Below are 24378 nucleotides of genomic sequence, written 5' to 3'. Positions count from 1 at the left end.
TAACTTACACTACTGTTTCTGTTCAATGAATTTGGCTGGGAAATTTATATGGGAATTACACTGTTTACGCTGGAGATTAATATAGCCCTTTATGTAGTATTGTAGTATAATATTTACCTGGGGCTCCATGGAATTTGATGGAGTAAAGACGTCAGGATTTGTCTCTTACACAGCAAATTGCGGAATCTAACTCATTCTTTTTAAGAAGTGACATACTGATACTTTCATTTTTTACTTTAATATTTAATTAATATTTTCACCATATAAATATTTATATTACACCCCACATGGCAAATGAATGTGGTTTATTTGCCATACTGTATATAACTGGTCTCTGTCCTTCTCTAAGGATACTGGTTTCAGAAGTAACTAATTATAGTAGTGTATGCTCATAGGTCATGCAATCCTATAGCCCTGATTCTGATCTCACTTTTTTACAGTTGTACGCTGCTGAAATGCCAATATTCTCAGCAGAGTTGCTCCTGATTTACACCAATGTTGAGATCAGAATTAGACTCTGTGTTCTCCTAGGGTTTGTATTTTTTTTAGTATACTCTCTCGTTCAATTCCCATTTCTTTTGTATAATTATTTGAGGACTCAATATGTTAATTGTCACAACAGCAACAATTGCACACTGAAAAATCGGACAAAATTCTGTTTATCACTAAGTAATAACAATTCATGCCTATTAACATTTGCTTAGGTACATCCCATCAAGGTGGATATTCCCATGATGCTGTGGTGTATGCACTACAAAAATGTGGCATTCGTCATATTGATACAGCAAAAAGATACGGCTGTGAATCACTCCTTCAGAAAGCTATCAAAGAAAGTGATGTGAAGCGAGAGGACCTCTGGATAACTACCAAACTCTGGCATACCGACTATGGCTATGAAAACACAAAACAAGCCTGCCTGGAATCATGCAAAAGACTTGGTGTTCAGTACCTCGGTATGACATTTTTATGTTGTTGATATACTGTGCCTCCCATGTGAGTGTTGGGGAAGATAAATAAATTCTAGGATGGACTTCATAACAGAGAGAAGACCACAGGTGCCAAATTCTTCTCTTCTTTATATGTCTGAAAACCTCTTGTCCCAACTGATCTTCATGAGGGTTGCATGTATGTAACTGAGGGCACAGAATATGGCCCTAGAATTGTAGCTGTTGCAAGATCTCTTTTAAATTGTCTAGAATGAATTTTCTAAAATTACGTTTAATCGTTAAATCAAGTTGGGGATCAGCTATACAACAGTTCAGGTGTTTTGGTTAAGGAAACAAAGATTGCTGTATAAACTTTAAAATAAGGTCACTCTTAAAGTGTTGGTTGCTTGCACGGTGTATGATAATTTCTGCAATGTCCAATTTGAAAATATGGGGTCACCTTTGAAAATGTCACCCTTTAAACTTTCTCTAAAATTATGAATGTGTTTTAAAAGATTTGTCTAGCTTGCTTGCTATCTGATGCCATAAACTTTGGGTACAATTTTCAAAAGCGCTCAAGTGACTTAGACATCTAAGTCCCATTGAAAATCAATGAGATTTAGGCACTTTTGAAAATTTTATCCTAGTGATGTACCTACAGTATAGTATATCATAATTAGGAAAACTGACATGGCTGCCACCAGAGTTCATGACATAGAATATTATCTGAGGCAAGAAGAAGCTGTAGAGGGGACACTAGTTAGTTGCCCATTATCTTTAGATAGCAATAGGGGGATGTCATAGAAATGCAAATGGAGAGTATTTTAAAAGCTTTTGGGGGGTTGGGGGCACTTTCTCTTTCCTAGCTGAAAGGAGGAAAAGAAAGGGGAGAGGAAATGAAAAATAGCAATCTAAAATTATCTTATTGTAGAAGCTTAGACCAAAATGTCAGTGTTGACTGCCAAAGAAATTCATGATTTCTGTGTGTATATAAAGTCTGCTGCAGTTTCCACGGTAAACATCTGATGAAGTGAGCTGTAGCTCACGAAAGCTCATGCTCAAATAAATTGGTTAGTCTCTAAGGTGCCACAAGTCCTCCTTTTCTTTTTGCGAATACAGACTAACACGGCTGTTCCTCTGAAAGAAAATAAATGTAACGGTCAAACTTATCAGTGGTGGCACTGAAAACCTTCCCTTTGCTCCTCTTCCGCTTCCTGCACCAGCACCAATAAATAAACTGTAAGGCAGAAACAAACAGCTTTTGTAAAAAAAAAAAAAATACACACAAAGGTTTTGTGGAATATCCTACTGAGTGCTGGGCTTAGGGTTTTTCCCCTGCGTGTGTTGTAAGGTGAACAAAAAGAAAATCCAAATAATTTATCAAAGCTACCATAGTGTATGCATTAAAAGATTGTGGCATATGTATATGCAAACATGGTGTGTTCTAGTTCTGTTAGCTGTGCAAATGTATCCATCAGTGGTTTCCTACAGACTAATGTGAAATGTTCTAAAGCCACTTCCATACTTCTATGCAGTACAGATACTGATCACTGGAAGGATGCTCTCATAAATAAGGAACTGCAGTCCATGACTTTGTACTTTCTGTCTAAATTAAGAAGGAACATATTTTCTTCATCACTGTTCTCCCTTTAGTAGCTCTTCATGTTTTGTATTTCGTCTCTTGTTATTCTGCTTGCTGTGGCACTGGTGCTGAATGCTGATGAGCGAAAACTTGATCCAACTCCAGAAAATAATTTTTAGATCATTTGTTTGAATACTGCAAACTTTTGTATCCTTTTTGGGTACTAAATTGATAAGACTGAGAACTTGTACAAATAATCAGCAGATACATTATTTTTTGGTTTGCTGATCCAGGAATGGTTGCATTGAAAAAAAGCTTATTTTCAGGTGGCAGAAGTATTTTAGATGCTGTTACCATCTAGTTCTTGGAATGGCATGAGAGAAAGAGAGCGAGTGAGATAGCTTGTGTTTGTTAGATATGTTCAAATCTTTTCATTCGGGAGCCTCATGGCTGAGTCTCCTCTTGTTAACATCATGTTCATACTAGTGTAATTTCATTGACATCTCGTGAGATATTGATTTGCCCTTGTGTAAATGAGGTATGGAGCAGGTCTTTTACTTTTAAGATTGTGACATTTAGCTACAGCCTTCCTTTGAGGGCAGGAGAAAGCCAGACCTCCCTTGTGCTGCACAGGAAGTATTCTACCTCAGAGAGGCAACTGTCTCCCAGAGTCCCCCACTGTGCACAGGAGCACACACACTGCTGCACTACTTTAAGGGGTGAAGCATACTCCCTTTGCATGGTGAGCCATCTCTGCTGACAGTTGACTAGCCATAGCTCCAGCCATAGTTCCACCTCTCCCTGCCACCTTTGTACCCCAGGAGAGTAACTGGAAAGAACAGAGACTGCAGTTCCCATCCCTTAAGTGTGTTGTGTACCCACCTAAAAGCCAGGCAGAATCTAGCTGATATAAGTTCTCTCTTTTCAGTTTGCTCTTTTCAGTTACATAGTCATAACTCAGGCTGGTCATTTTGTTAATAGATTCCATGGTTTTTTTGCAGTTTAAATTAAAAAAATTATGGCTATTCCTTCAGAGACATTTTAACTTTCATTTTAAAAGGGACCTGACCTTTAGAAAAGTTGAACATTCACAAATCCTATTAGAGTCAATAGGAGTTGAAAATCAGGCCTTATGATTATAGTCCTTACGGTTGTGAAGATAGCCTTCTAAACACTAACCTAGTCAAAACGGACGCTGCACTATCTCTCTCTGTCTTATCAACAAATAATGCTTCTGCAGAAGGTTCCTTTTTTAATAAGATGCATTTAGAAATTACGATAATTCTGTAACACCATGTAATGTAGGAACGTGTAACATTCCTTAGGAAAACAAGACCTGTTAGATTATTGATACAATTCTCATAAAAAAAGTTAAGTGTATTATGGTTCTTTCTTATTTGAATGGTTTATTATACCTTTAGTAAATTTTTAAATTAAAGCACTTAATACGTTTGACAACGTGTATGCCCTGGCTTTTGAGGGTGGGCAGACTCAGATAAAATTATGAGCTACTGTGTTTTTGTCATGGCAAATCTGTGATTATTTCACATTTATTAGCTGGAATAAATTTGGATTGAATTCCCATTATTCCAATTTACTTCTGTTTCTAGGGTGCTTTGATGGACTTTGAGGCAAAAAATACCATCAGGAGCATCTTCTGGCATAAAATTACAAGTTTTTTGACAGTGCAAAAGTATGAAATCTTCTGAGAATACATTTTCCCCCCCCAAACTTGAAACTTCTCACAAATCCTATGAATGTAACAACAATGCAGAGACCTACATAAAGGAATGTAGTTAAAAGCTAGTAGACTTAAAATTAGATATATCAGCTCTATTTTCATTCATGAGCATGCACCTTATTTTATGTCAGCCTTCCACAGACCAGTCTTCTCCATTCTTATGAACAGGCAGGGTATGAAAATATATGATGAAAAAAGTTCTGGTGATGATAAGGCAATGTGTGTCCAAGCTTATTTAGGAAAGCAAATTGTTTTTGTTATGAGCATCTCTGATACAGTTGCTGAAACCCAGCAATTCTTCTGTGAGAGAAGGATATATGGAATAAGGAGCAGGGTAAAATACTAAATGAAATTTTCTTGATTGTATTAGAATATAATAACAAGAATTCTTTTCTTCTAATAGTTTCTATAAAAGATACATGGATACTTAAACAATGCCTTTGTTTTTACAATTTATATTTTTATATTATAGCGCAAATCTGACTAATATGACTGAAAATTGAAAAGACACTAAAGCCCCAGAAACTTTAACCACTTGGAACTCCTGATTCCATCCAAAGTCCCATTGACTTCAGTGTTCATGGATTTTATTTTAATTAGTGGATTATATATCCATGAGAAGCTAGAAATGTGTATTATTTATGGGCAGTGGTTAAAACAAATATTCCATTGCTTGCGTTTTCTAAATGTGGTCCTTGCTCTTTCCATTTAAGGTTAGTGTCTGGCATCCATGATAAACCAGTATGGAATAGCAGCAAATCTTATAGGTTTGGCAATAAGAGAACACATTCCTTTGGATTTGGACACAGCCCCCCAAATAATTTATTTTTGAGTATGGTTTGTGCGTTACTGAATTCATAAACTGTTTTGTTTTCCTCATGTCTGTTGAACCTCAGATTCTAGTTAGCTGTATGCTTTTTATTGGGTTGAGAATTCAAGTGGAATCACAAACTTTAGTTCCACTAACAAGCATGCTACTGACTTTTAACTGTGTAGAACTAGGCCTGCATTTTGAATGAAAATGAGCTTTTTCTGGGTTTTGTTGTCTCTGGACGCGACTACAACTAAGAAATAATGACCCACCAAGTGACTTAAGTATCGCAATCTAAAAATACTCCATACACTGATTTTTATTAGGGTTACCTACAGTGCCATATTTTGATATTCCCGCCTCAGGGTCATATTTACTGCAGCATTATTCCAGATTGATTGCCTTTAAAGGGTGCTTGAAACAAATTTCATAGCCAAAGCGTCTTGTGTTTAACAGTAGTTAATGGTGGTTAATGACTTTGATTTCTTCCTTGATGCAAAAAGTTATTTCTTTTATATACAGCTAGGAATCATAGCAACTATTACTTAATTCTGCATTTAAGTGACATACATTAATAAATTAATTTGGATTTTCTAAGCAAGCGTTTTTGAAAACGAATTAGCTAGTGATTCCATTCGCACTGTTGGCCAGGAAGCAGAATTCAGTCTTCAACACTGTTGCTTTATTCAGAAATATTAGAAATGATGTTGTCTTCTGCTTTTTTAACAGACTGTGTTTTAACATTGCTACTTGTACTATTACTTAATTTACAGCTAACTAGTAAATGGCCACTCACAATTTACAAAACATTTTGGTCATGGGAGCTCTTCTCAAAATGTGCCAGTCCAGTGGACCAAGAGTATTTTGTTGTATTATTTAATACTAATTTCCTACCATAAATTTGTTAAATTAATAATGTTTGTGTTCATGTAATCCTCAAAGGAGAAAAACATTTGGGTAAATCAAAGTGTGTGTGTTATGTGTATTGTGACAAAGCTCCGTCCTTGTCTCCATGAGTCCCGCGTTTCCTGGCGGATTGCGCTAGCCTCAGAGGCTCACTGTGACCCTCCACATAGCCCTTCTCTCTCTAGAGGTAAGGGTCACAGCCTACTGAGCCATTTTCACCATAAGCCAGCAAGGGAGGTGAGGAGAAGATACTCTCCCTTGCACAGTCTCTGTTGTCTCCCAGTCTCAGTGATTAATTGGGGTGCAAGCAGGGGAGCCCGGGCCCACCCTCTACTCCGGGCTCCAGCCCAGAGAACCTATAGTATCAGCTATGGTAGCTGACCTTTTAGAAACAGGATGCATACAATTTCCAGGGCCACTTCCCCACAGCAGGCCACACTTCCTCAAGATCCACTTCACCCTTACCTCAGGGCCTCCTTTCCTGTGCGTGGTATGGTTTGTACTGCTCAGTCTCTCCAACAGTGCAACTTCCTCCTACAGCTCCTGACGGGCACATCCACCGGACTAACTGGAAGGCTTTTAACTAGTTTCAGCCAGCCCCGATTGGCTTCAGGTGTCCCAGTCAACCTAGATGTCCTCCCTGCCTTCTGGAAAGATCTTAATTGGCCCCAGGTTTCTTAATTGACCTGGAGTAGCTGCCATTTGCTTCTCCTGGTAACAGGGATTTGTTTAGCCTGTGGCTAATGTATCTGTCTCCCATTACTTTACTATAGTCATCTGGCCATGCCCTGTCACAGTATATACACTTGGTAGTGTGTGTATATATATTATGACAACATCATATATACATTATATATAAAAAGCAGGAGACAACATCATATATATATACACACATGCAAACACATGTACATACTAGAGCTGTCAATTAATCGCACTTAACTCACGTGATTAACTCAAAAAATTAATTGTGATTAAAAAAATTAACCACGATGAATTGCACTGTTAAATAACAGAATACCAACTGAAATTTATTAAATATTTTTGGATGTTTTTCTATATTTTCAAGTATATTGATATCTATTACAACACAGAATACAAAGTCTACAGTGCTTAATTTATATAATATTTGATTACAAATATTTGCACTGTAAAAATGATAAAAGAAATAGTATTTTTTTAATTTACCTCATACAGATACTGTAGTGCAATCTCTTTATCATGAAAGTGTAACTTACAAATGTAGATTTTTTTTGTTACTGCATTCAAAAACAAAACCATGTAAAACTTTAGAGCCTAAAGTCCACTCAGTCCTACTTCTTGTTCAGCCAATCGCTAAGACAAACAAGTTTGTTTACATTTACAGGATATAATGCTGCCTGCTTCTTACTTACAGTGTCACCTGAAAGTGAGAACAGGCGTTCACATGGCACTTTTATAGCCGGCTTTACGTGTTTACGTGCCAGATATGCTAAACATTTGTATGCCCCTGCATGCTTCGGCCACCATTCCAGAGGACATGCTTCCATGCTGATGATGCTTGTTAAAAAAAATAATATATTAATTAAATTTGTGACTGAACTCCTTGTCTCCCATTCTGTTTTACCCACATTGTGCCATATATTTCATGTGTTAGCAGTCTCGGATGATGACTCAGCACCTGTTGGTTTAAGAATACTTTCACAGTGGATTTGCAAAACGCAAAGAAGGTACCAATGTGAGATTTCAAAAGACAGCTACATCACTCCACCCAAGGTTTAAGAATCTGAAGTGCCTTCCAAAATCTGAGAGGGACAAGGTGTGGAGCATGTTTTCAGAAGTCTTAAAAGAGCAACACTCCGATGCAGAAACTACAGAACCCGAACAACCAAAAAAGAAAATTAACCTTCTGCTGGTGGTATCTGACTCAGATGATGAAAATGAACATGCATCCGTCCGCTCTGCTTTGGATCATTATTGAGCAGAACTCATCAGCTTGGATGCATGTCCTCTGGAATGGCGGTTGAAGCATGAAGGGACATATGAATCTTTAGTGCATCTGGCACATAAATGTCTTGCAGCGCTGGTTACAACAGTGCCATGCGAATGCCTGTTCTCACTTTCAGATGACATTGTAAACAAAAAGTGGGCAGCATTATCTCCTGCAAATTGTAACCAAACTTGTTTGTCTAAGTGATTGGCTGAAGTAGGACTGAGTGGATTTGTAGGCTTTAAAGTTTTACATTGTTTTATTTTTGAGTGCAGTTAGTTTTTTGTACATAATTCTACATTTGTAAATTCAACTTTCATGATAAAGAGACTGCACTACAGTACTTGTATGAGGTGAATTGAAAAATATTATTTCTTTTGGTTTTTATAGTGCAAATATTTGTAATCAAACATAAATATAAAGTGAGCACTGTATATACTTTGTATTCTGTTGTAATTGAAATCAATATATTTGCAAATGTAGAAAACATTCAAAAATATTTAAATAAATGGTATTCTATTATTGTTTAACAGTGCGATTAATTGACATTATGTTTTTAATGTTAACGTTTTAATGTTTCTCGATTAATCGAGATTAATTTTTTTAATTGCTTGACAGCCCTAATACATACACATAGTAAATGAAATTTCAGGACTTGATCTCTTTTCAAGTGCTCAGCATTCACAATGATTATGCCATAAACCATAATCAGATCTCCATTTCAATGACTAATAAAGAAATATAACCACTGAATAAACTGTAAAAGATGAAACTGGAGTGGCAGCACCACCGCTCTTTGAAAGGGTACAGTATGCACTTCCCTCCCTCCAGCTCAGTTCTGTTCTCTGGTATAGCAAGTGCAATCCACCTTTGAGATGTCAAGCATTGTCAAAGGCACCAGCCTAGAAGGGTTCTTGCACTTGGTGGGGATATTCATCCCAGAGCACAGGGTACCAGTTAATCTCTTGTGGCCAGTTCCAGGCCCTATTGATTTTTGCCATTGACTTCCTTAGGATCAGAATTGCCCCTTAAATAGAGCATACGCTTTTGTATGAGTGCTCTGCTTTGGGATGAATTTTACCCTAGGAGAGAAAGGGCGTCAAGGGCTGGTTTCTGTACAAAGACAGAAGGAGAGTTCAGAAGACTACTTATTTGCTTCACCACCCTTTGTACACCATCATGTAAGTAGCCACAATCTGCCTTTTAAAGTATATTTCAAACATTTCAGTATGGTACAGTCTTTCATAGATTTTTTTTCTCAATATCTTTTGATATTTTGCTTTTTAAAATAAGCTTGCTGTGATTGCATTTACTTTATCATAGAGGCTGAAATTCACTTAAGTGCAGAGGTATTAATTGATGAATATTGCCTTGATCATCTCTGAACTGAAGTAAATTTCACAAAGAATTTGCAAACTAAGAAAATCTGCAAGTGGTATTGCTTTATCATGCCAACTCTAAACTCATTTTAAGTTCACCTATGACTTTCTAAACTATATTTAAATAAAATCATGATACGATATAGACATCACAGGTGTGGAAACATCACTCTTCTAAAACAAAAGATTCCTGAAAGACAGCTAATCCCATTTGTATCAGAAGAAGTCTTTGAGACACTAACACAAGGAAGGATAAATGTACTGCATTTCTGAGATCTACAGGGCCAGAGGTCTTACAGTTCTCAAAGCTGTTAAAAGTCATTCTTCTCTGGGTGTTGCAATTTCTCGGGCTGAATACAAAGCATCTTTGTATGTGGAAATCTGCAGAACAGCTATTTTCATGAACATTTACAGACTGTGGTGCACAGCTGGATATTTAGGCTTTTGCAAGAATACTGTTGCAGTTAGTAGTTATATTGAGCTTTCCCTGCATACTTTTTTTGGCATTGCCAAGCAGTCCTGATTATTCTGTATTGGAGAACATAGCAATTAAAGATGTGTAGTTTCCTTCTTTCAGATGAGGTCAGCCTCTAACTGTACTAATAACTTGTCCCTGTTCAGTTGTGGCAATTGTCTTGTATATTTAAATTAAAGATTTTATTTACTGATCTTAAATTCCTTTTCTAACTTTGGGAATAAATGTATAAAAAGAGCAAAGAACGAATAGCATTATCCCTGAATGGGGGATAGATCCCAGTTCTTCAAATCCTTACATATAGTCCTTACTCACATGCACAGTCTTATTTGAAAGCCTATTGGACTACTCACCTCAGTAGAAATTTGAAGTATTGGCTCATGGTTTTGTATGCAGCTTTCCCTACATACATCTGCCAATGCATCTTAGTCCTAATATGCAAAACCCTTTGTTATTCTAGTCATGTACCTATCAGGAGGAGACACATATTTTGATAATTTTGCTAGGTTGTGCACAAATGAAGACCAGGATGAAAACATCAAACTTATTTTTATTTGTCCCCTTAAATCAAGCTTTGAATTATCTTGCCTAGAAATGAAAGACTAATGTACCAACTCAGTGTGCCAGCTATCCTCAATACTTTGGCTGAAGTTTTAAGAGATTAAAAAAAAAAATAGGCCAAAGGAGTCCTGTTTCCACAAACAGTTATTGTAAGTGATTGTTGTGGTGTATTCTGAAAAATACTTTCACTGTGAAGAATTACAATTTCTATTCCTTCATCTAGGCTAGATAGAAACTAGCAGCAAGAGACATCTATTTTAAACACAAAGAATATCTGTGGTTATGAATGACACACACTTAAGCCAATCACTTGTTTCCTTTTCCTGTTTGTGTCTTAGACTAGAATAGTGATACTCAGTGGTTCAGGAGCCAAATTAGAGATCAACATTAGCCAAAAGAGCCACAGTAGTGTGACTTCATTGTTTAATTTACTATAATACTTCATATTTAAACAGTATGACGGGGAACATTTAATTTATATATATATATAATTACCATAGCAAATAAGTTAACTTAATGCAAGTTGATAACTTAATTGGTTAATAACATAGAAAAGCATCCGGATTGGTTAATAATTTAATAATTAAATCACACTGTGTTTTAATATCATGTGCTGCAAAGAGCCGCAGGAAACACATTAATGAGCCACGTGCAGCTCACAAGCTGCTGTCTGGGTATCAGTGGACTAAAAGTACAAGGCAGTGGTTACCATTTTCAAATTTGGGTGCTTGAAATTAGGCTCCTGAATCCATATTTGAGAATCTAAATAAAAATGGCTTGATTTTCAAAGGTACTGAGCAACTCCAAATTCCATTTTCAGAAGCGCTAAAGATGCAAGTGCTCATTGATTTCAGAGGGAGCTGAGTTTGCTCATCACCTTTGAAATTGAGGGCATTTCTAGTTATGTTTTTAAATACAGATTCACCAGCCAGACTTTAGGCAACCAGGCTTGAAAATGTTGGCCAGTATGTATAAATTATTCCTTTTTTTTAAACTATATTGGAAATGTGTCATTTTTGGTGAAAGAGCTGCGCTATAGGTTCTATGTACCCGATCTGGTGCAAAAAAATCTATCTGGGATGCCCATTCTTATTTTAATTTTTTCAGTGCCCATGGCTATGGTACCAATTTGGGTAATTTCTTCTGCAATAAATGTTAGTTGTTTTGGAAAAACGTGTTGACATTTCATAAAAAGGTTAACAAAACATCTATCTATCTATCTATCTATATATAATGGTGTTGCATAAAAAATTGCAACACACTGTTAGGGTAAAAGAGCATTAGAAACATGTAAGTGCTGCCAATTCTAGTACACAGTGGCATGAAGGAATGATTGTACTGTAATTTCCCATAGAAATGTATAAACAGTAGTATTCTTTTCAGTGGGCAACAAAGGCCCACTCCTGTGAAAGTTCTATGCACCACCGGTGGTGTTGAGCGTCCTCACCTCCCACAGACTTGAGGGTGCTGGGCACTTCTGAGATATTCAGGCAACCATCTGATCCTACTGTTCTAGCCTCTTGTTAATTTCTACTGGAGTTGGTGTGGGTTTAGCATTATTATTATTAATCATATTTATTACAGTACTGCCCTTTGATTTCAATGGGGCTACTCGTGTTCAAAGTTTAGCACCATACCTATGTGTATGTAAGAGCCCTGATCCATGACTGGAGCTCCTAGATGCTACTGCAATACAAATAATATTAATTAATTAAATGTTTGCAGGGTTGGGGCATAAAGTGGTAAAGGGTTTTGTTTATGAAATCAAGAAAGGAAATATATTTATTGGTCACTTAGTAATAGTCATAAACTTTTTGATAGAGATAGATTAGGAGTGGTTTGGTACTGCTAAGGGGTGAAGAATGCCATTCAACTACTGTACTCTGCTGCACCACTGGAGGGTTTTATTTTTATATAAATAAACACAAATTGATTGTGTTTCCCTTTTAGATCTTTATTTGGTACACTGGCCCGATGCACAAGTTCCTGGTAAAAGTAATCGTGAGGTCCGAGCTGAAACCTGGAGAGCCATGGAGGACCTATATGAGAAAGGTGGGAGGACTGTAAAAAAAATCACTGTTTGCAGGAGGGACTGTAACTGATTTAAACGTTCAGGAATCCAATAACATTGTGATAGGGTGGGATTTTTCAAAGGAGCCTGAGAGAGTTAGGTGCCCAAATCCCATTGTCTTTCTATGCCACTCGGGTATGCAAATCACTTGTGCACCTTTAAAAATCCCAGCCTTACTCAATATTATCCATGTGGCAAGCTAAGCAAAAAGAGTTAGCTGCTGCTTGTAAATAACATATTCCCATGTTGTGGTCCTGAAGAAGTAAATGCTGTTATGTATGATTTTTTTGAAATTGTCTATATTCTGTGGATTACAGTACGTTTTGTGCTGGGCTGCAAATGGTATAAATTCAAAGCCATGCCATTTAATTTAACTTCCATTTGTTTGTTTTTTTAACTGTAAGGTGCCATTTCGCCTTTACATAGAGCAGTAGTTAGTGGATCTTTGTTGTCTGTGGTTTAGAAAAGGTCAACTCAAGCAAGCTGAATGAGGAACAGAAATTGAGCTGCGGGGTTTTTGTTAATTAACCTTGAAAGGAGTTACAAAGCTAAGGAGAAAATTCTTCTCTCAGATCCTTATGACTCTCAACTGTATTATTCTGCATGCACCGATCCCCCATTGACATTTAATGGGAGTTTTTCCAGAGCCAGGAAGATTAGAATATTCAGATTTGTCATGAATTTAAGAGGAGGATTTTGCCCCTAATGTATGCAGTATTATTATGAGGTTCTCCAGTAATGATATTTTCAAGCAATAGTAGTAGACCTCATTTACAATTCCATAGAAAGTTCCTAAGTATCAAAGTTGGATAACAGGGCTGAAAAAGACCTCCAACTCCTAACCCAGTGTTTCTCAATCAATGGGTCACGACCCCCAGATGGGCTGCGAAAGGCAATCAGGGGGTTTTGAAGCATTGAAAAATTTATTACAATGTAAAGCAAAGAAATTCTCGCTCACCCATTCCTCATACAATCATGTCCTTCAATGTCAAGTATTTTCTGTCAGCCTCTTGAAATACAGACACATAATTATACAGGCTTATCATTATTACCACTGATACATTCTTTTTACTTTTATAGCAAATGTAAGGAGATTGTGAATAAGGGGTTGTCAGCCTGTAAAGGTTGATAATACTATCCTAACATATTCTTAAAGAACTCTACGTGGGTGGAATGTTGTTGGAATGCAGATTTGTGCTGAAGACATATGCTAAATTTAAAATTTAAATGTAATCACACATTTGACACTTTTGATTATTTATGTTTGTGTCTAGTTCATTAGACCCCGGTCCTGCATTTGGATCCATGCAGGCAGACCCCTGACTGAGCCTGTGCAGAGGTGCTTTGACTTCATAGAATCATAAACCATAGGATTAGAAGGGACGGCAAGGTTCAACTAGTCTAACCCTCTCCCAAGATACAGGATTTGTTGTGTCTAAACCATCCAAGACAGATGGCCATCCAGCCTCTTTCTGAAAACCTCCAGTGAAGGAGATTCTATGACTTCCGTATGCAGTTTATTCCATTGTCCTATTGTTCTTACAGTTAGGACGTTTTTCCTGAGATTTAATCTAAAGCTGCTATACTGTAGTTTGAACCCATTGCCTCTTGTCCTGCCCTCTGTGGCAAAAGAGAACAACTTTTCTCCATGTTTTTTATGGCAGCCTTTCAAGTATCTGAAGACTGCTATCATATTCCCCCTTAATCTCCTCTTTTCCAAACTAAAGCATACCCAGTTCCTTCAGCCTTTGCTCATATGGCTTGCATTCCATCCCTTTGATCATCTTTTTTGCTTGCCTCTGGATCCTTTCCAGTTTTTCTACATCCTTTCTATACATTGGTGACCAAAATTGGAGACAGTACTCCAGCTGAGGCGTAACCAGTACCGAGTAGAGTGGTACTATCACCTCCCGTGACTTGCATGCTATAGCTCTGTTAATGCAACCCAAAAATGCATTTGCATTTTTGCAACAGCATCGCGCTGCTAACTCATGTTGCTAACTCACAACTCCCAGATCCTTCTCAGCTATACTGCTGCTAAGCCAGTTTCCCCCATTCTGTATTTGTGCATTTGATTTGTCTTCCCTAAGTGTAGCACATTACTTTTGTCTTTGTTGAATTTCATTTCATTGTTTAGCCCAGTTCTCTAAGTTATCAAGATCCCTCTGCATTTTAGCTCTGTCCTCCCAAGTATTGGCAACACCCTGCTAACTTCGTGTCATCAGTTCTTCCCATTCCTCCTGGAGATTTGCTGAGAACCTGTCTCCCAGAGTCCCTGGCTGTAGCTAGCCTTCTCTCCCATCATGAGAGTCCCATATCTGTGCGCATGTGCACACACACTCTCTCTCAGCCTGTTCCTGAGCTGGGCCCTCCTTTTTTTGTTTGTTTTTTTGTTTCACTCCTCCGTGGAAGCATAGCTCCTGCTCCAGGTTTCTCAGTTTAGACTAATTGGGCTTTCAGTAACTGATTAACCTTTTCCTGCCTTGCGTGGAGGCTTCAGTGCCCCATTATAGTTCCTCTATGGATTTTGTACCCCAGCTTTTTATATCTGAAGTCTCCAACAATATCAGGTAAATGCAACCTAACCCCATCCTCCCTGCCTTATAACTATTTTTACTGTTTTAAAATGTGAGATGGTATCTGATAATAAGCTAATTCTATAGAACTAAACTGATTGCTAGTTAATTCATAATAGAACAGGTGTGAGGAGGCTGGGCTTACCAATGGTGCCACCTAATGGTTAGATCACTGGCTCCCAGCTCTCCCCCATCTTCAGTGTCCCCTACCAGCAATCACTCCTTCTCTGTGGCATTTGGTAGGTAGCAACTCAGCCCTCTGGACAGGTCACCAGTCAAGTCTGCCCCCTTACCGGGGTAACAGAGTCCAGCAAAATAAAGCATCTTCAGCCCACCTCCAGGTTCCTGTGGATTGCATGCCCTTGCCTTAGGACTTACAGTGTCTCTATCGCCACCTTCTCTTCTGGGAGGGTGGAAGAAGGGGTTTGTTCCCCCTTCATGAGAAGGTGGTTGGTAGGAGAGCCCAAGCCCTCCCTCTCTATTGGGCTCTGACCCAGGGCACCACAAGACGCAGCGGTAGCAAACACCCCATATTGCTTTAGGGGTGCCTTTCTCAGCCACTTCCTCCCACTTACTTTCCCAAACCAGGGTGAAGTCAAAAACCCCTCAGATGATCCACCAGAAATTAGAGTGAAGGGTTCCCTAGTCCTAGAAAAAGGATAGTCCCTCCTCAAGTGCTTTGGGTAGCTGCTGCTTGCAGACCCTTTTCCTCAACAGCCAAGACTCTATATCCTTACTCAGGATCTCCCAAGATAAATCTCTCCTGGGCCCAGAACTGCCCCTTAACTCCTTCCAGTGTGGGGTTCATACTTGCCATCACAACAGGTCATGTTGCTATGCAGATTTACACTAAAGGAGAATCTGGTCCAATATTTTTAATTCAAGACATTTTTTTTAAAAAGTAGTTTCTTTATGTGGTATTCTGCCTGAGAACATAGCATTTTAATTTGTTTGCAGCTATTTCAGAGATGCAGGGAGAGTACTTTTTGATACACTATTCTTAATTTGAATAGAGCATTGTATTGAGGTAACAGACCTAAAGGCAGATGACTAAATTGCATCTGTAAATTCCTGAAATTTGTGCACTCAGATAATTTGTTAGTAAAAAGTGACTCCAGGCACAAAATTTGGGAGTGTATCTTAGGTATTGCATTTGAAAATATGGCCTTACACTTTGAAGTAAAATTTTAAGCTAAATGGTAATAATCATAATACTTAGGATTTTATGTAGCACTTTTCATTCTGAGGTGACAGTAGTATTATCCCCATTTTATATATGGGAGAACTGAGGCACGGAAATATTAAGTGACTTGCCAGTGGTCACATAAGAAATACATGGAAGAGTTAGGAATAGATCCCAGATCTTCTGAGCCCCAGTCTGGTGCAGACTCTCTGCTTATTCAAGGGATCACTGACACTGCATTCCAAAAGAACAGCATTTTAAAAAAATCATAATTATTCAACAGTGAGGCTTCTGTTTAGAGAGACTGGATTTCCCAGTTCTCTGTTGCAACAGCTGATTTAACCTAGGGTTCTCTTAGTGTCAGTCCTATGATTTGAATTTTTGTGGGCTGGTGTCTGAGCATTCTGAGTTGTGGAATTATCTTCTCTGATTCAACAGAATGCTGGTTTGGCTGACTTTAGAGCACATTCAAAGAAACATTTATGGAGTCAAACATTCCCTTGAGTGTTGGCAGAGTTGCTATTGGAGGATCTGTTTGGTGGCAGATGAGGATGTTGTATCTAACTACTCTTACTTCATGAATAGCTCATGTGTAGGGCCCTACCAAATTCACAGTCCATTTTGGTCAATTTCAGCTTCATAGGTATGTTTATTACAATGATTTGAAATTAGCCTTTAGTAAACTGCAATATGAACAAAAGAGAAGTGCTTTTTTAAAAAGGAGCAGGACCTTAGAATTTTATTTTTTAAATTCTCATCTTCTCCCCATGTTTTATCTCAAGACAACCTCATAGACTAGCAGAGGTTGTTTAGACCTAGCTGCCTATAGCGGAGGTCAGGGTCTCTGTATCTTTGGAGACCATGATAATGTTTTGCCTAATTGAGGGTGGAAATCTTTAACCCTTACTGGATAACTTGCCTTTTATTTCTGTGTGTGTAGATCAGTACAGCCGGCACCTTTCCTTCCTTTGTCTGTCAGTTTTCAAAAGTACAGCAACAAACTGAGTAAACATATTACAGCCGTTTTGTGTAGTGTAGGCAACACAAAATGTAGTTAGTGAGGACAGTGCATCTCTTCTAATCCTATATATCTAAATTTTTATTGCCAGAGCCTAAAGAACTGTGACCATTCCCAAATGCTAAACTATTTCTGTCCTAAAAATGGATGGATGTTGATATACATGCATACACCCCCATATAGTGTGTGTGTGTGTGTATATATATATCTATATAAAGTGTGTATGTGTGTTCACCTTGCAGCTTTAATCATTAAAAGCAAGCGACTAACTTTGGTGACAGCACAGGGGCTCTTTCACATTAAAATTAGCAGTGCTTTCTTTGCATAGGCAGATAAAGAAGATGGTCCTTCTTTTTTTATAACACCAACCCAGTCAAACATGATCAAACAGATTTTCACATGGCCTCCAAAGGTATGTGGTTTGGGAGGATGTCGACTGCACCACACCCTGTTGATCAGATAAGACAACAGGATGTTGATATGCAGGAAAGAAAATATAACAACCACATTTTTTTTTACAGTTAATGATTGGAAATTAGCCTTTATTAAACTGCAATATGAACAAAACCCTAAACATTCATTTTCAAAATAAGCAACTGACTATATATATATATATATATATATATATATATATATATATATATATATATATATATATATATATATATATATATATATATAATATGGCTCATTGTAGTATGAATCTAGAACTGTGGTATGGTTCAGAGAACTAATCTAAACCAACAGAAATATCAACCCTCTTATGCCATGTTTTGCAGCAATTGTTTTTTGTAATGTGTTTTACAGTGAATTCTTAATGCAAAAATGAGCCCTCAGCCCTCTCTGTTTAATGATTTATTGCAACATCCTGTTCGTGTACACTTTCATGTGAATCCCCTTTCTGACAAATGTTAAATGATTTTTTTTTATTGAGCTCACTACAGTGAACCTACATGAAGGACTTTTTTAATTTATCATTTGTATTATAGTAGTATCTAGACATTCCCACCCAAAATTGGAGCCCCATAGGTCTAATCACTGAACAAACATATTGAAAGAGAAAGTCCCTGCTCTGAAGAACTTTATCTAACTAAACAAAACAAACAAAAGTTGGGAGAAAGGAAGTATTATCATCCCCATTTTACAGATGGGGAACTGAAGCACAGAGGGCCAAATCCTCAGCTGATGTAACTCAGTACAGTTCCATTGACATCGCTTGAGTTACACCAACTTATACCAGCTGAGGTGCTGACCCAAAGAGATGAAGTAACGTGCCTAGGTCACCCTAGAAAGTATATGGCAGAGCCAAGAGTTTACCTTGGATCTGAGTCCCAACACAGTACAGTAACTGCTCACTTAACGTCATCCCGGTTAATGTTGTTTCATTGTTACATTGCTGATCAATTAGAGAACATGCTCATTTAAAGTTGCGCAATGCTCCCTTATAATGTTCTTTGGCAGCCACCTGCTTTGTCCACTGTTTGAAGAAAGAGCAGCCTGTTGGAGCGAGCTGGTGGGGGATTGGAACCAGGGTGGGCCGGCAGCCCACCATCAGCTCCCCTAAGTTTCCTGTGCGGCAGCCGCCCAGCAGGCTATCAAGTGCCAGGCAGTTCAGGTGTCCCTCCCCCCACTGCCATGTGCTGCTCCTGCCCTCTGCCTTGGAGCTTCTCCCGGGCGCCTCCTGCATGTTGTGCAAGGGGAGGGGAAGAGGGGTGCTAATGTCAGGGTGTCTCCTTGCTCCTGCCCCCCCCCGCTCCTTTACCCCATTTCCACAGAGCAGTGCGGGGGGGGAAGACAGGACAGGGCTCAGGATGAAGGGAGCATGCTGGCAGCAGCTGCTGTCTCAACTTGCTGATCTACTTTAAAAGGCAGTGTACTTAGAGTGGGGTCAGCATACTTAAAGGGGCAATGCACGTCTCTCTCTCACACACACACACTCTGTCTCCCTCTGCCATGCTGTCTCCCCTCCCTCCATTTGTGCTGCCTTGCAGAGTGTGAGGCTACATTAACAACAGTGCAACAGGATAACCCTGCAACAGTGCAACAGGATAACAACAGGATAAATCTTGAGGGCTCAGTCGAGTGCTAGTTAATCATTTAGCAGTAAGGCATTCCCTGGCAAATATCCCACCCTCTGACTTCACCACCTCAACCAAGCTTCACAATCATCATCATTGCTGCGTACGGTATTAAATTGTTTGTTTAAAACTTATACTGTGTGTGTATGTATGTATATATAAAAATAGTCTTTTGTCGGGCAAAAAAAAATTCCCTGTAACCTAACCCCCCCACCCCTTTACATTAATTCTTATGGGGAAGTTGGATTCGCTTAACATCATTTTGCTTAAAGTAGCATTTTTCAGGAACATAACTACAACATTAAGCAAGGAGTTACTGTACTTTAACCAAAAGATCATCCTTCCTCTCTGTGATGTTGCACTCCATAATGTTTTATGGCAATATGCCTATGAGTATGAATATGATGTAACTGGAATATGCTTCATGCAAAAGGTCTCTTGTAAGGTCTCATTGCAAAGCTTAAGATCTACTGAGTGTGTTTATCCCATTTGTTTGCATGTAATATTTCTATGTCTGGAGTTAGGAGAATAAGATTTTAACTTGTATTACTAATGTAAACATATTAAGTGGAAGCCATTAAGGGTGCTTCAGAATCAATGACCTGTAAATGGCTCTGTTTACTTGCAAACCTTCCTGGGTAGGTGCGGGCCAACTCTGGAAGAATGGAGGCTAGGGTCTCACAGGACATGTGAACATGTCACCTGATACTGGAATCCATCTTAAAGCTGGTACTTTTCCATTTAGAAGGAGGGATGGGGACCCAGAGAGACAAAAGATTCCTGCCTTGTGCCAAAGCTATAAAAGGGGGTGGAACAGAACAAAGGGGGCTGCCAGTCATGAGAAAACCCCTGGTTTCCACCTAAAATGTCTGCTGGAACTAACAAGGATTGTACCAGGGGAAAGGATTGGGCCCAGACTAGGAAGGAGTCTAGTCTGTGAAAGAAGCTTATTGAAACATCTCTGATGGTGAGATTTTACCTGTAATCAATTCCTTAATGTATTAGGCTTAGACTTGCATGTTTTTGCTTTATTGTGTTTTGTGACTTACTTGGTTCTGTCTGTTATTACTTGGAACCACTTAAATCTGTTTTTGTACAGATCTCAACCCTAATCCCCTCGATTTCTCCAGTGGCTGGGCAGCCAGTCAGGGTTTGGGGAACACCAGTAAGTACCAGGTGCTAGAGAAGGAACTCTGACCTTCTGGTGGCTGAGCAGCAGCTGGATGACCCCATCCAGATGTGCACTGTCCAGTTCAAGCTCTTTACCAAATACCCAAGAATCAGGAATATCCTTGTCTAAGTGGGGCTGGGGAAGCCACATGGATATGATATGAGATCTGGTAGCTTTAATGTCTGTTTTGTGTAGCCCTGATCTAATAGCTACAAAAGGATTTGCTGCTACTTATCAGAGGACAAGCAGGCTCATACTGGAAGAGGCTCCACCCCGCCTCCCCATAACTTCTGCTTTTCCATGAGGATTGGGTGGAACTTGATCAGACTGGGAGATGTCCCACTTCACTGGTGTCAAGGGGAAGTCAGGACATGGGAGTTTCTCCTCAGTTTCTATTTCTTCAGTGGGGTCTCAGGTTAAAAGGGTCTTTCCTTATGATTCACAGGGAGAGGAGCATGCATGAGAAGATGGGTGTAAGACAAGGAACTTTATTCATGGGAAGTTGTCTCATTGAGTCTGAGTTGGGGGGCCTGGACATTTCACATGAGCTGTTGGGTGCTTCACAGATTCAGGGAAGCATGTGGAAGAAACATGTCTTTCATGGTGGTGTGTTTATGTCTGTTTCTCTTTCATAGGGTGATCAGTGTGTTTCATGGAGGAGGGAATGACAACTACAAGTAGGAGCAGAAGGGAAAGTTGTCTCTGTGGGGAGAGTTACTCAACAGAGGCTTCCCCCCAAACATCCCGTAGAGTTTTGTTGCCACTTTGGACCAAACTCAGAGTGCTTTCTGTGAGTAGTCTCATTGACTTCAATAGGGTCTTCATGTGAGTAAGGAACACAGAATTTGAGCCTTCCAGCCTGTGTATCCTTCTTTAATAAAAGCACACTTACTGCAGTTGGTCTCATGTGAAAAGTGAATCCATTTGTGTTTTTATTCTGTGGCATTAGCCAGAGCCAACATAATGGAATGGGCACCATTCCACATGTAGTGGACTCCTGACCTTTTCTGACAGGCTAAAGCACATAGGGGACTTGGTACCACAAAAGTAGCATCTAGTTCTGTCACAATATATTGAATACGTGCTTTCAAAAACATTTTGATCGAACCTTGTACAGTTAATATAACAAAAGGTTTCAAGAGTCTGATAAAAACCTATAGCAGTGTTTAAGAAAGATAAGGTGCTCTATTTTACTAAAACAATGCTATTGTGCCACAACAGCATATTTATAGATTATTGTGGTAAGATTAACAGTGCCCATCTTGCTCTGTAGAGTTTTGATCTTGTAAGACGTTTTTCCTCAAACGGTTTTCTGCTAAGTAAAGGAAAACACTCTATCAGTTTTTTAGGCTGTCTGGTAAAGTGTGTTAAGCTTAATATACTGATACATTATGTAGCCAGTCTGTTAGCTTGATGTATTGCCTCATGGCAGATGGGACTAATACAGTCCAGCAAGATTACTTGCACATTTGCTTGGGGTAAGGAATTTTTTTCCTGATGGGTGAGTAAAGTATTCATTAGCATTAGTTTTTTCATCATCAGTCACCATTATGAAGGCCAGTACGTTTTGTAACTGCTCTTGTAACATTTCTTGACCACTTTTCAAGGCGGGATAAATATTTTCATTTCTCCATTGTACATTTATTAGTCACTTTTTAATATATGTACAAGAGGCATTATTGTTACATTTTCCTTTAGACCATTGAAGCCATGTTGCCAAAGAAGGGGGAACGACTCCAGTGAGCCCAAAACTAATGGGGAGTCACAGAGCTTCTACGCAGATGAGCCAGGGTCCCTGGTGGTTCCCAAAATCTGCTTAACATGTGCACTAGTCCTTCCCCTACTGGAGCATAAATTCTGTGGCTTTGTCAACACAATGTAAAGGTTTGTGTTTAGATTGTGCTATATAACTGGACCTACCTAGCATTTTCTAAAACTCTACTCAGAACAAAGCAATTGTACTTTAGGACATGCTAACCTGGTAAAGCTGAAGGCTACAGGGAAACCTAGGTTTTAACTTCAACTACTAATATGGTGCTAAATTGGTTTCAAGTGGGATTTTCAATCAAGTTAAGGTGGTAACTAGACTGAAAAAAGCATCTTTTCCCCAGTCTAAATAAGGCCTGAGAGTAGATCACTGGTCCCAGTGCAGATATATTCATGTAGGAACATGACTTACCCACATTTTTTACTTAGTTTTTTCCTTAGCTTTTTACTCACACAAAACTCCCTTTGAAATCAGTGGGCATTTTGTCTGAGTAAAGACCATAGGATTAAGCCCATTATATAAAAAGCCTCTTTTCCTTTGTAATTCACTGTTTTTGTAGAGCAGCCCTTTGGAAACTTGCAGCTACAATCTGTGTCCTCTCTCCATATTTCCCTCTCTCCATTGCATGCACAGATTGCTCTTTTACTGTAGGTGTTGTTCATGAATGCGGGACTGCGGACATTGATTCTGTTTTGTAGAGATGGAAGCATGTGTTTATTTTAAACAATGTAAAGCTTTACCATGCACTTTTAAATGGGTTGAGATTAAACATAGATACATAATGTTTGAACCTTAGTGATATATAATGATTGGAAAATACATTTATTTGAAGTGGGATTTTGTGTGGTTTTTTAATATGGCCTCAGTTCTCAGCTACATTTATTGAAGGCCTGGTCAACACTAGAACTACATCATTCAGGGGTGTGAAAAAGTCCACTATCCTGAGCAGTATGGTTAAGCAGACTTAAGTCCCTGTATAGACAGTGCAAGGTCGACCAAAGAGTATTTCCATCAACTTAGTTACCACCACTCGGGGACCTGGATTACTTGACCAATGGGAGAATCTCTCCCATTGGCATGGGTAGTGTCTACACTTAAGCTCTACAGTGGTGCTGCAGCAGCGGCGCAGCTGTGCTGTCGTAGTGTGTTAAGCGTAGACAAGTCCTAAGCCACCTTTCTGTCTCTACCAGCAAGGAGTGGCTGGAACCAAATGGACTCTGGCTCTGCCCATTCCCCTACTCCCCTTCTGCATACTCTACTATGACGTTTCCATTATGCCAGCATAGGGACAGGTGCTATAGAGCCAGCAAAATTATCTGGGTATTCCTCTATGCCAACAGGATCCCCAGCTCCACCTTCAGGACATGCCTGAGCAGTGCATACCAGCTGGAAGAAAGGCCTATGATCTGGCTCTGTACATTTTGAGGAACTGAAAGAATTAATGTACGTCAAACACCTTAGCGTCTCACTAGTTTCTTTTGTGTTTCTTGCATTGAGGTGGTACCTTCCCACCTCTTCTGGGTACATGTAGCCCCAACCAGTGGTCTCTCACACTATGGATTGACCACCCCTTGATTTTCGGTCCATCATTTTCCACCTGATCCTTCATGGTTATGACCTGATCCTACAAAGACTTAAGCGCGTGAGTAACTTTATATAAGATATTGCGTAAGTCTTCGCAGGATTTGAGCCATTGATGGGTTGGTACAACTGCTGTCTTCTCTGACCCAGATTCCCATGCTGATTGCCTACTCAAGCTAGTCAAAACTTGGAATTTCCATTCCATGGGAAATTGCAATATTTTGACATTTTTTTCATTTTGAATCGGAACAAAAAGTCACAATTTAGAAATTAACCACCAAGCACAAATTCTGAAATATTTTGTTTCAGAAACATTGAAATGCCTTTGTCAGATGTTTAATTTTTATAATAGAACTTTGTTTTGATATCAGATTGTTTTTCACCTCATTGTTTTGATTTTTGTTATAATTTATAATATAATAATGTAAATATTTTGACTTTCATTATATATATAAAACATAAAAGTTAAAACAAAACATTCTGAGTATAGTGAAACAATACATTTTGCTCTTATTGAAATGAAGCATTTCAATAATTTCCTGTCAACAATTTTCATGAAAGTGATATGTTCCCACCAAGCTTTTT

At 38.8% G+C, this 24378-nt stretch overlaps 1 protein-coding gene across 14 annotated transcripts in view; it reads left to right on the top strand.

Annotated features, from left to right (window-relative positions):
- LOC140916026 (putative oxidoreductase ZK1290.5) overlaps window positions 1-24378 on the top strand; it is a 74318-nt gene that overhangs the window by 23270 nt on the left and 26670 nt on the right. For 12 of the 14 annotated variants that reach the window (XR_013636178.1, XR_013636177.1, XR_013636176.1 and 9 more), the window contains exons 2-3: window positions 705-953; window positions 12298-12399. Coding sequence is in view for 10 of the 14 variants with exons in the window: in XM_073356893.2 (XP_073212994.1) it covers window positions 705-953; window positions 12298-12399 (351 nt within the window). In the remaining 4 variants the exon portion in view is untranslated. The remainder of the gene's footprint in view (window positions 1-704; window positions 954-12297; window positions 12400-24378) is intronic. The other 2 variants (XR_013636179.1, XM_078854081.1) reach the window with 1 other exon arrangement.

Source organism: Lepidochelys kempii, chromosome 8 (assembly GCF_965140285.1).
Source record: "Lepidochelys kempii isolate rLepKem1 chromosome 8, rLepKem1.hap1, whole genome shotgun sequence".
NCBI lineage: Eukaryota > Metazoa > Chordata > Testudines > Cheloniidae > Lepidochelys > Lepidochelys kempii.
Note: the sequence above shows the minus strand (reverse complement) of the source record. Positions and strands in the feature narration are given on the sequence as shown.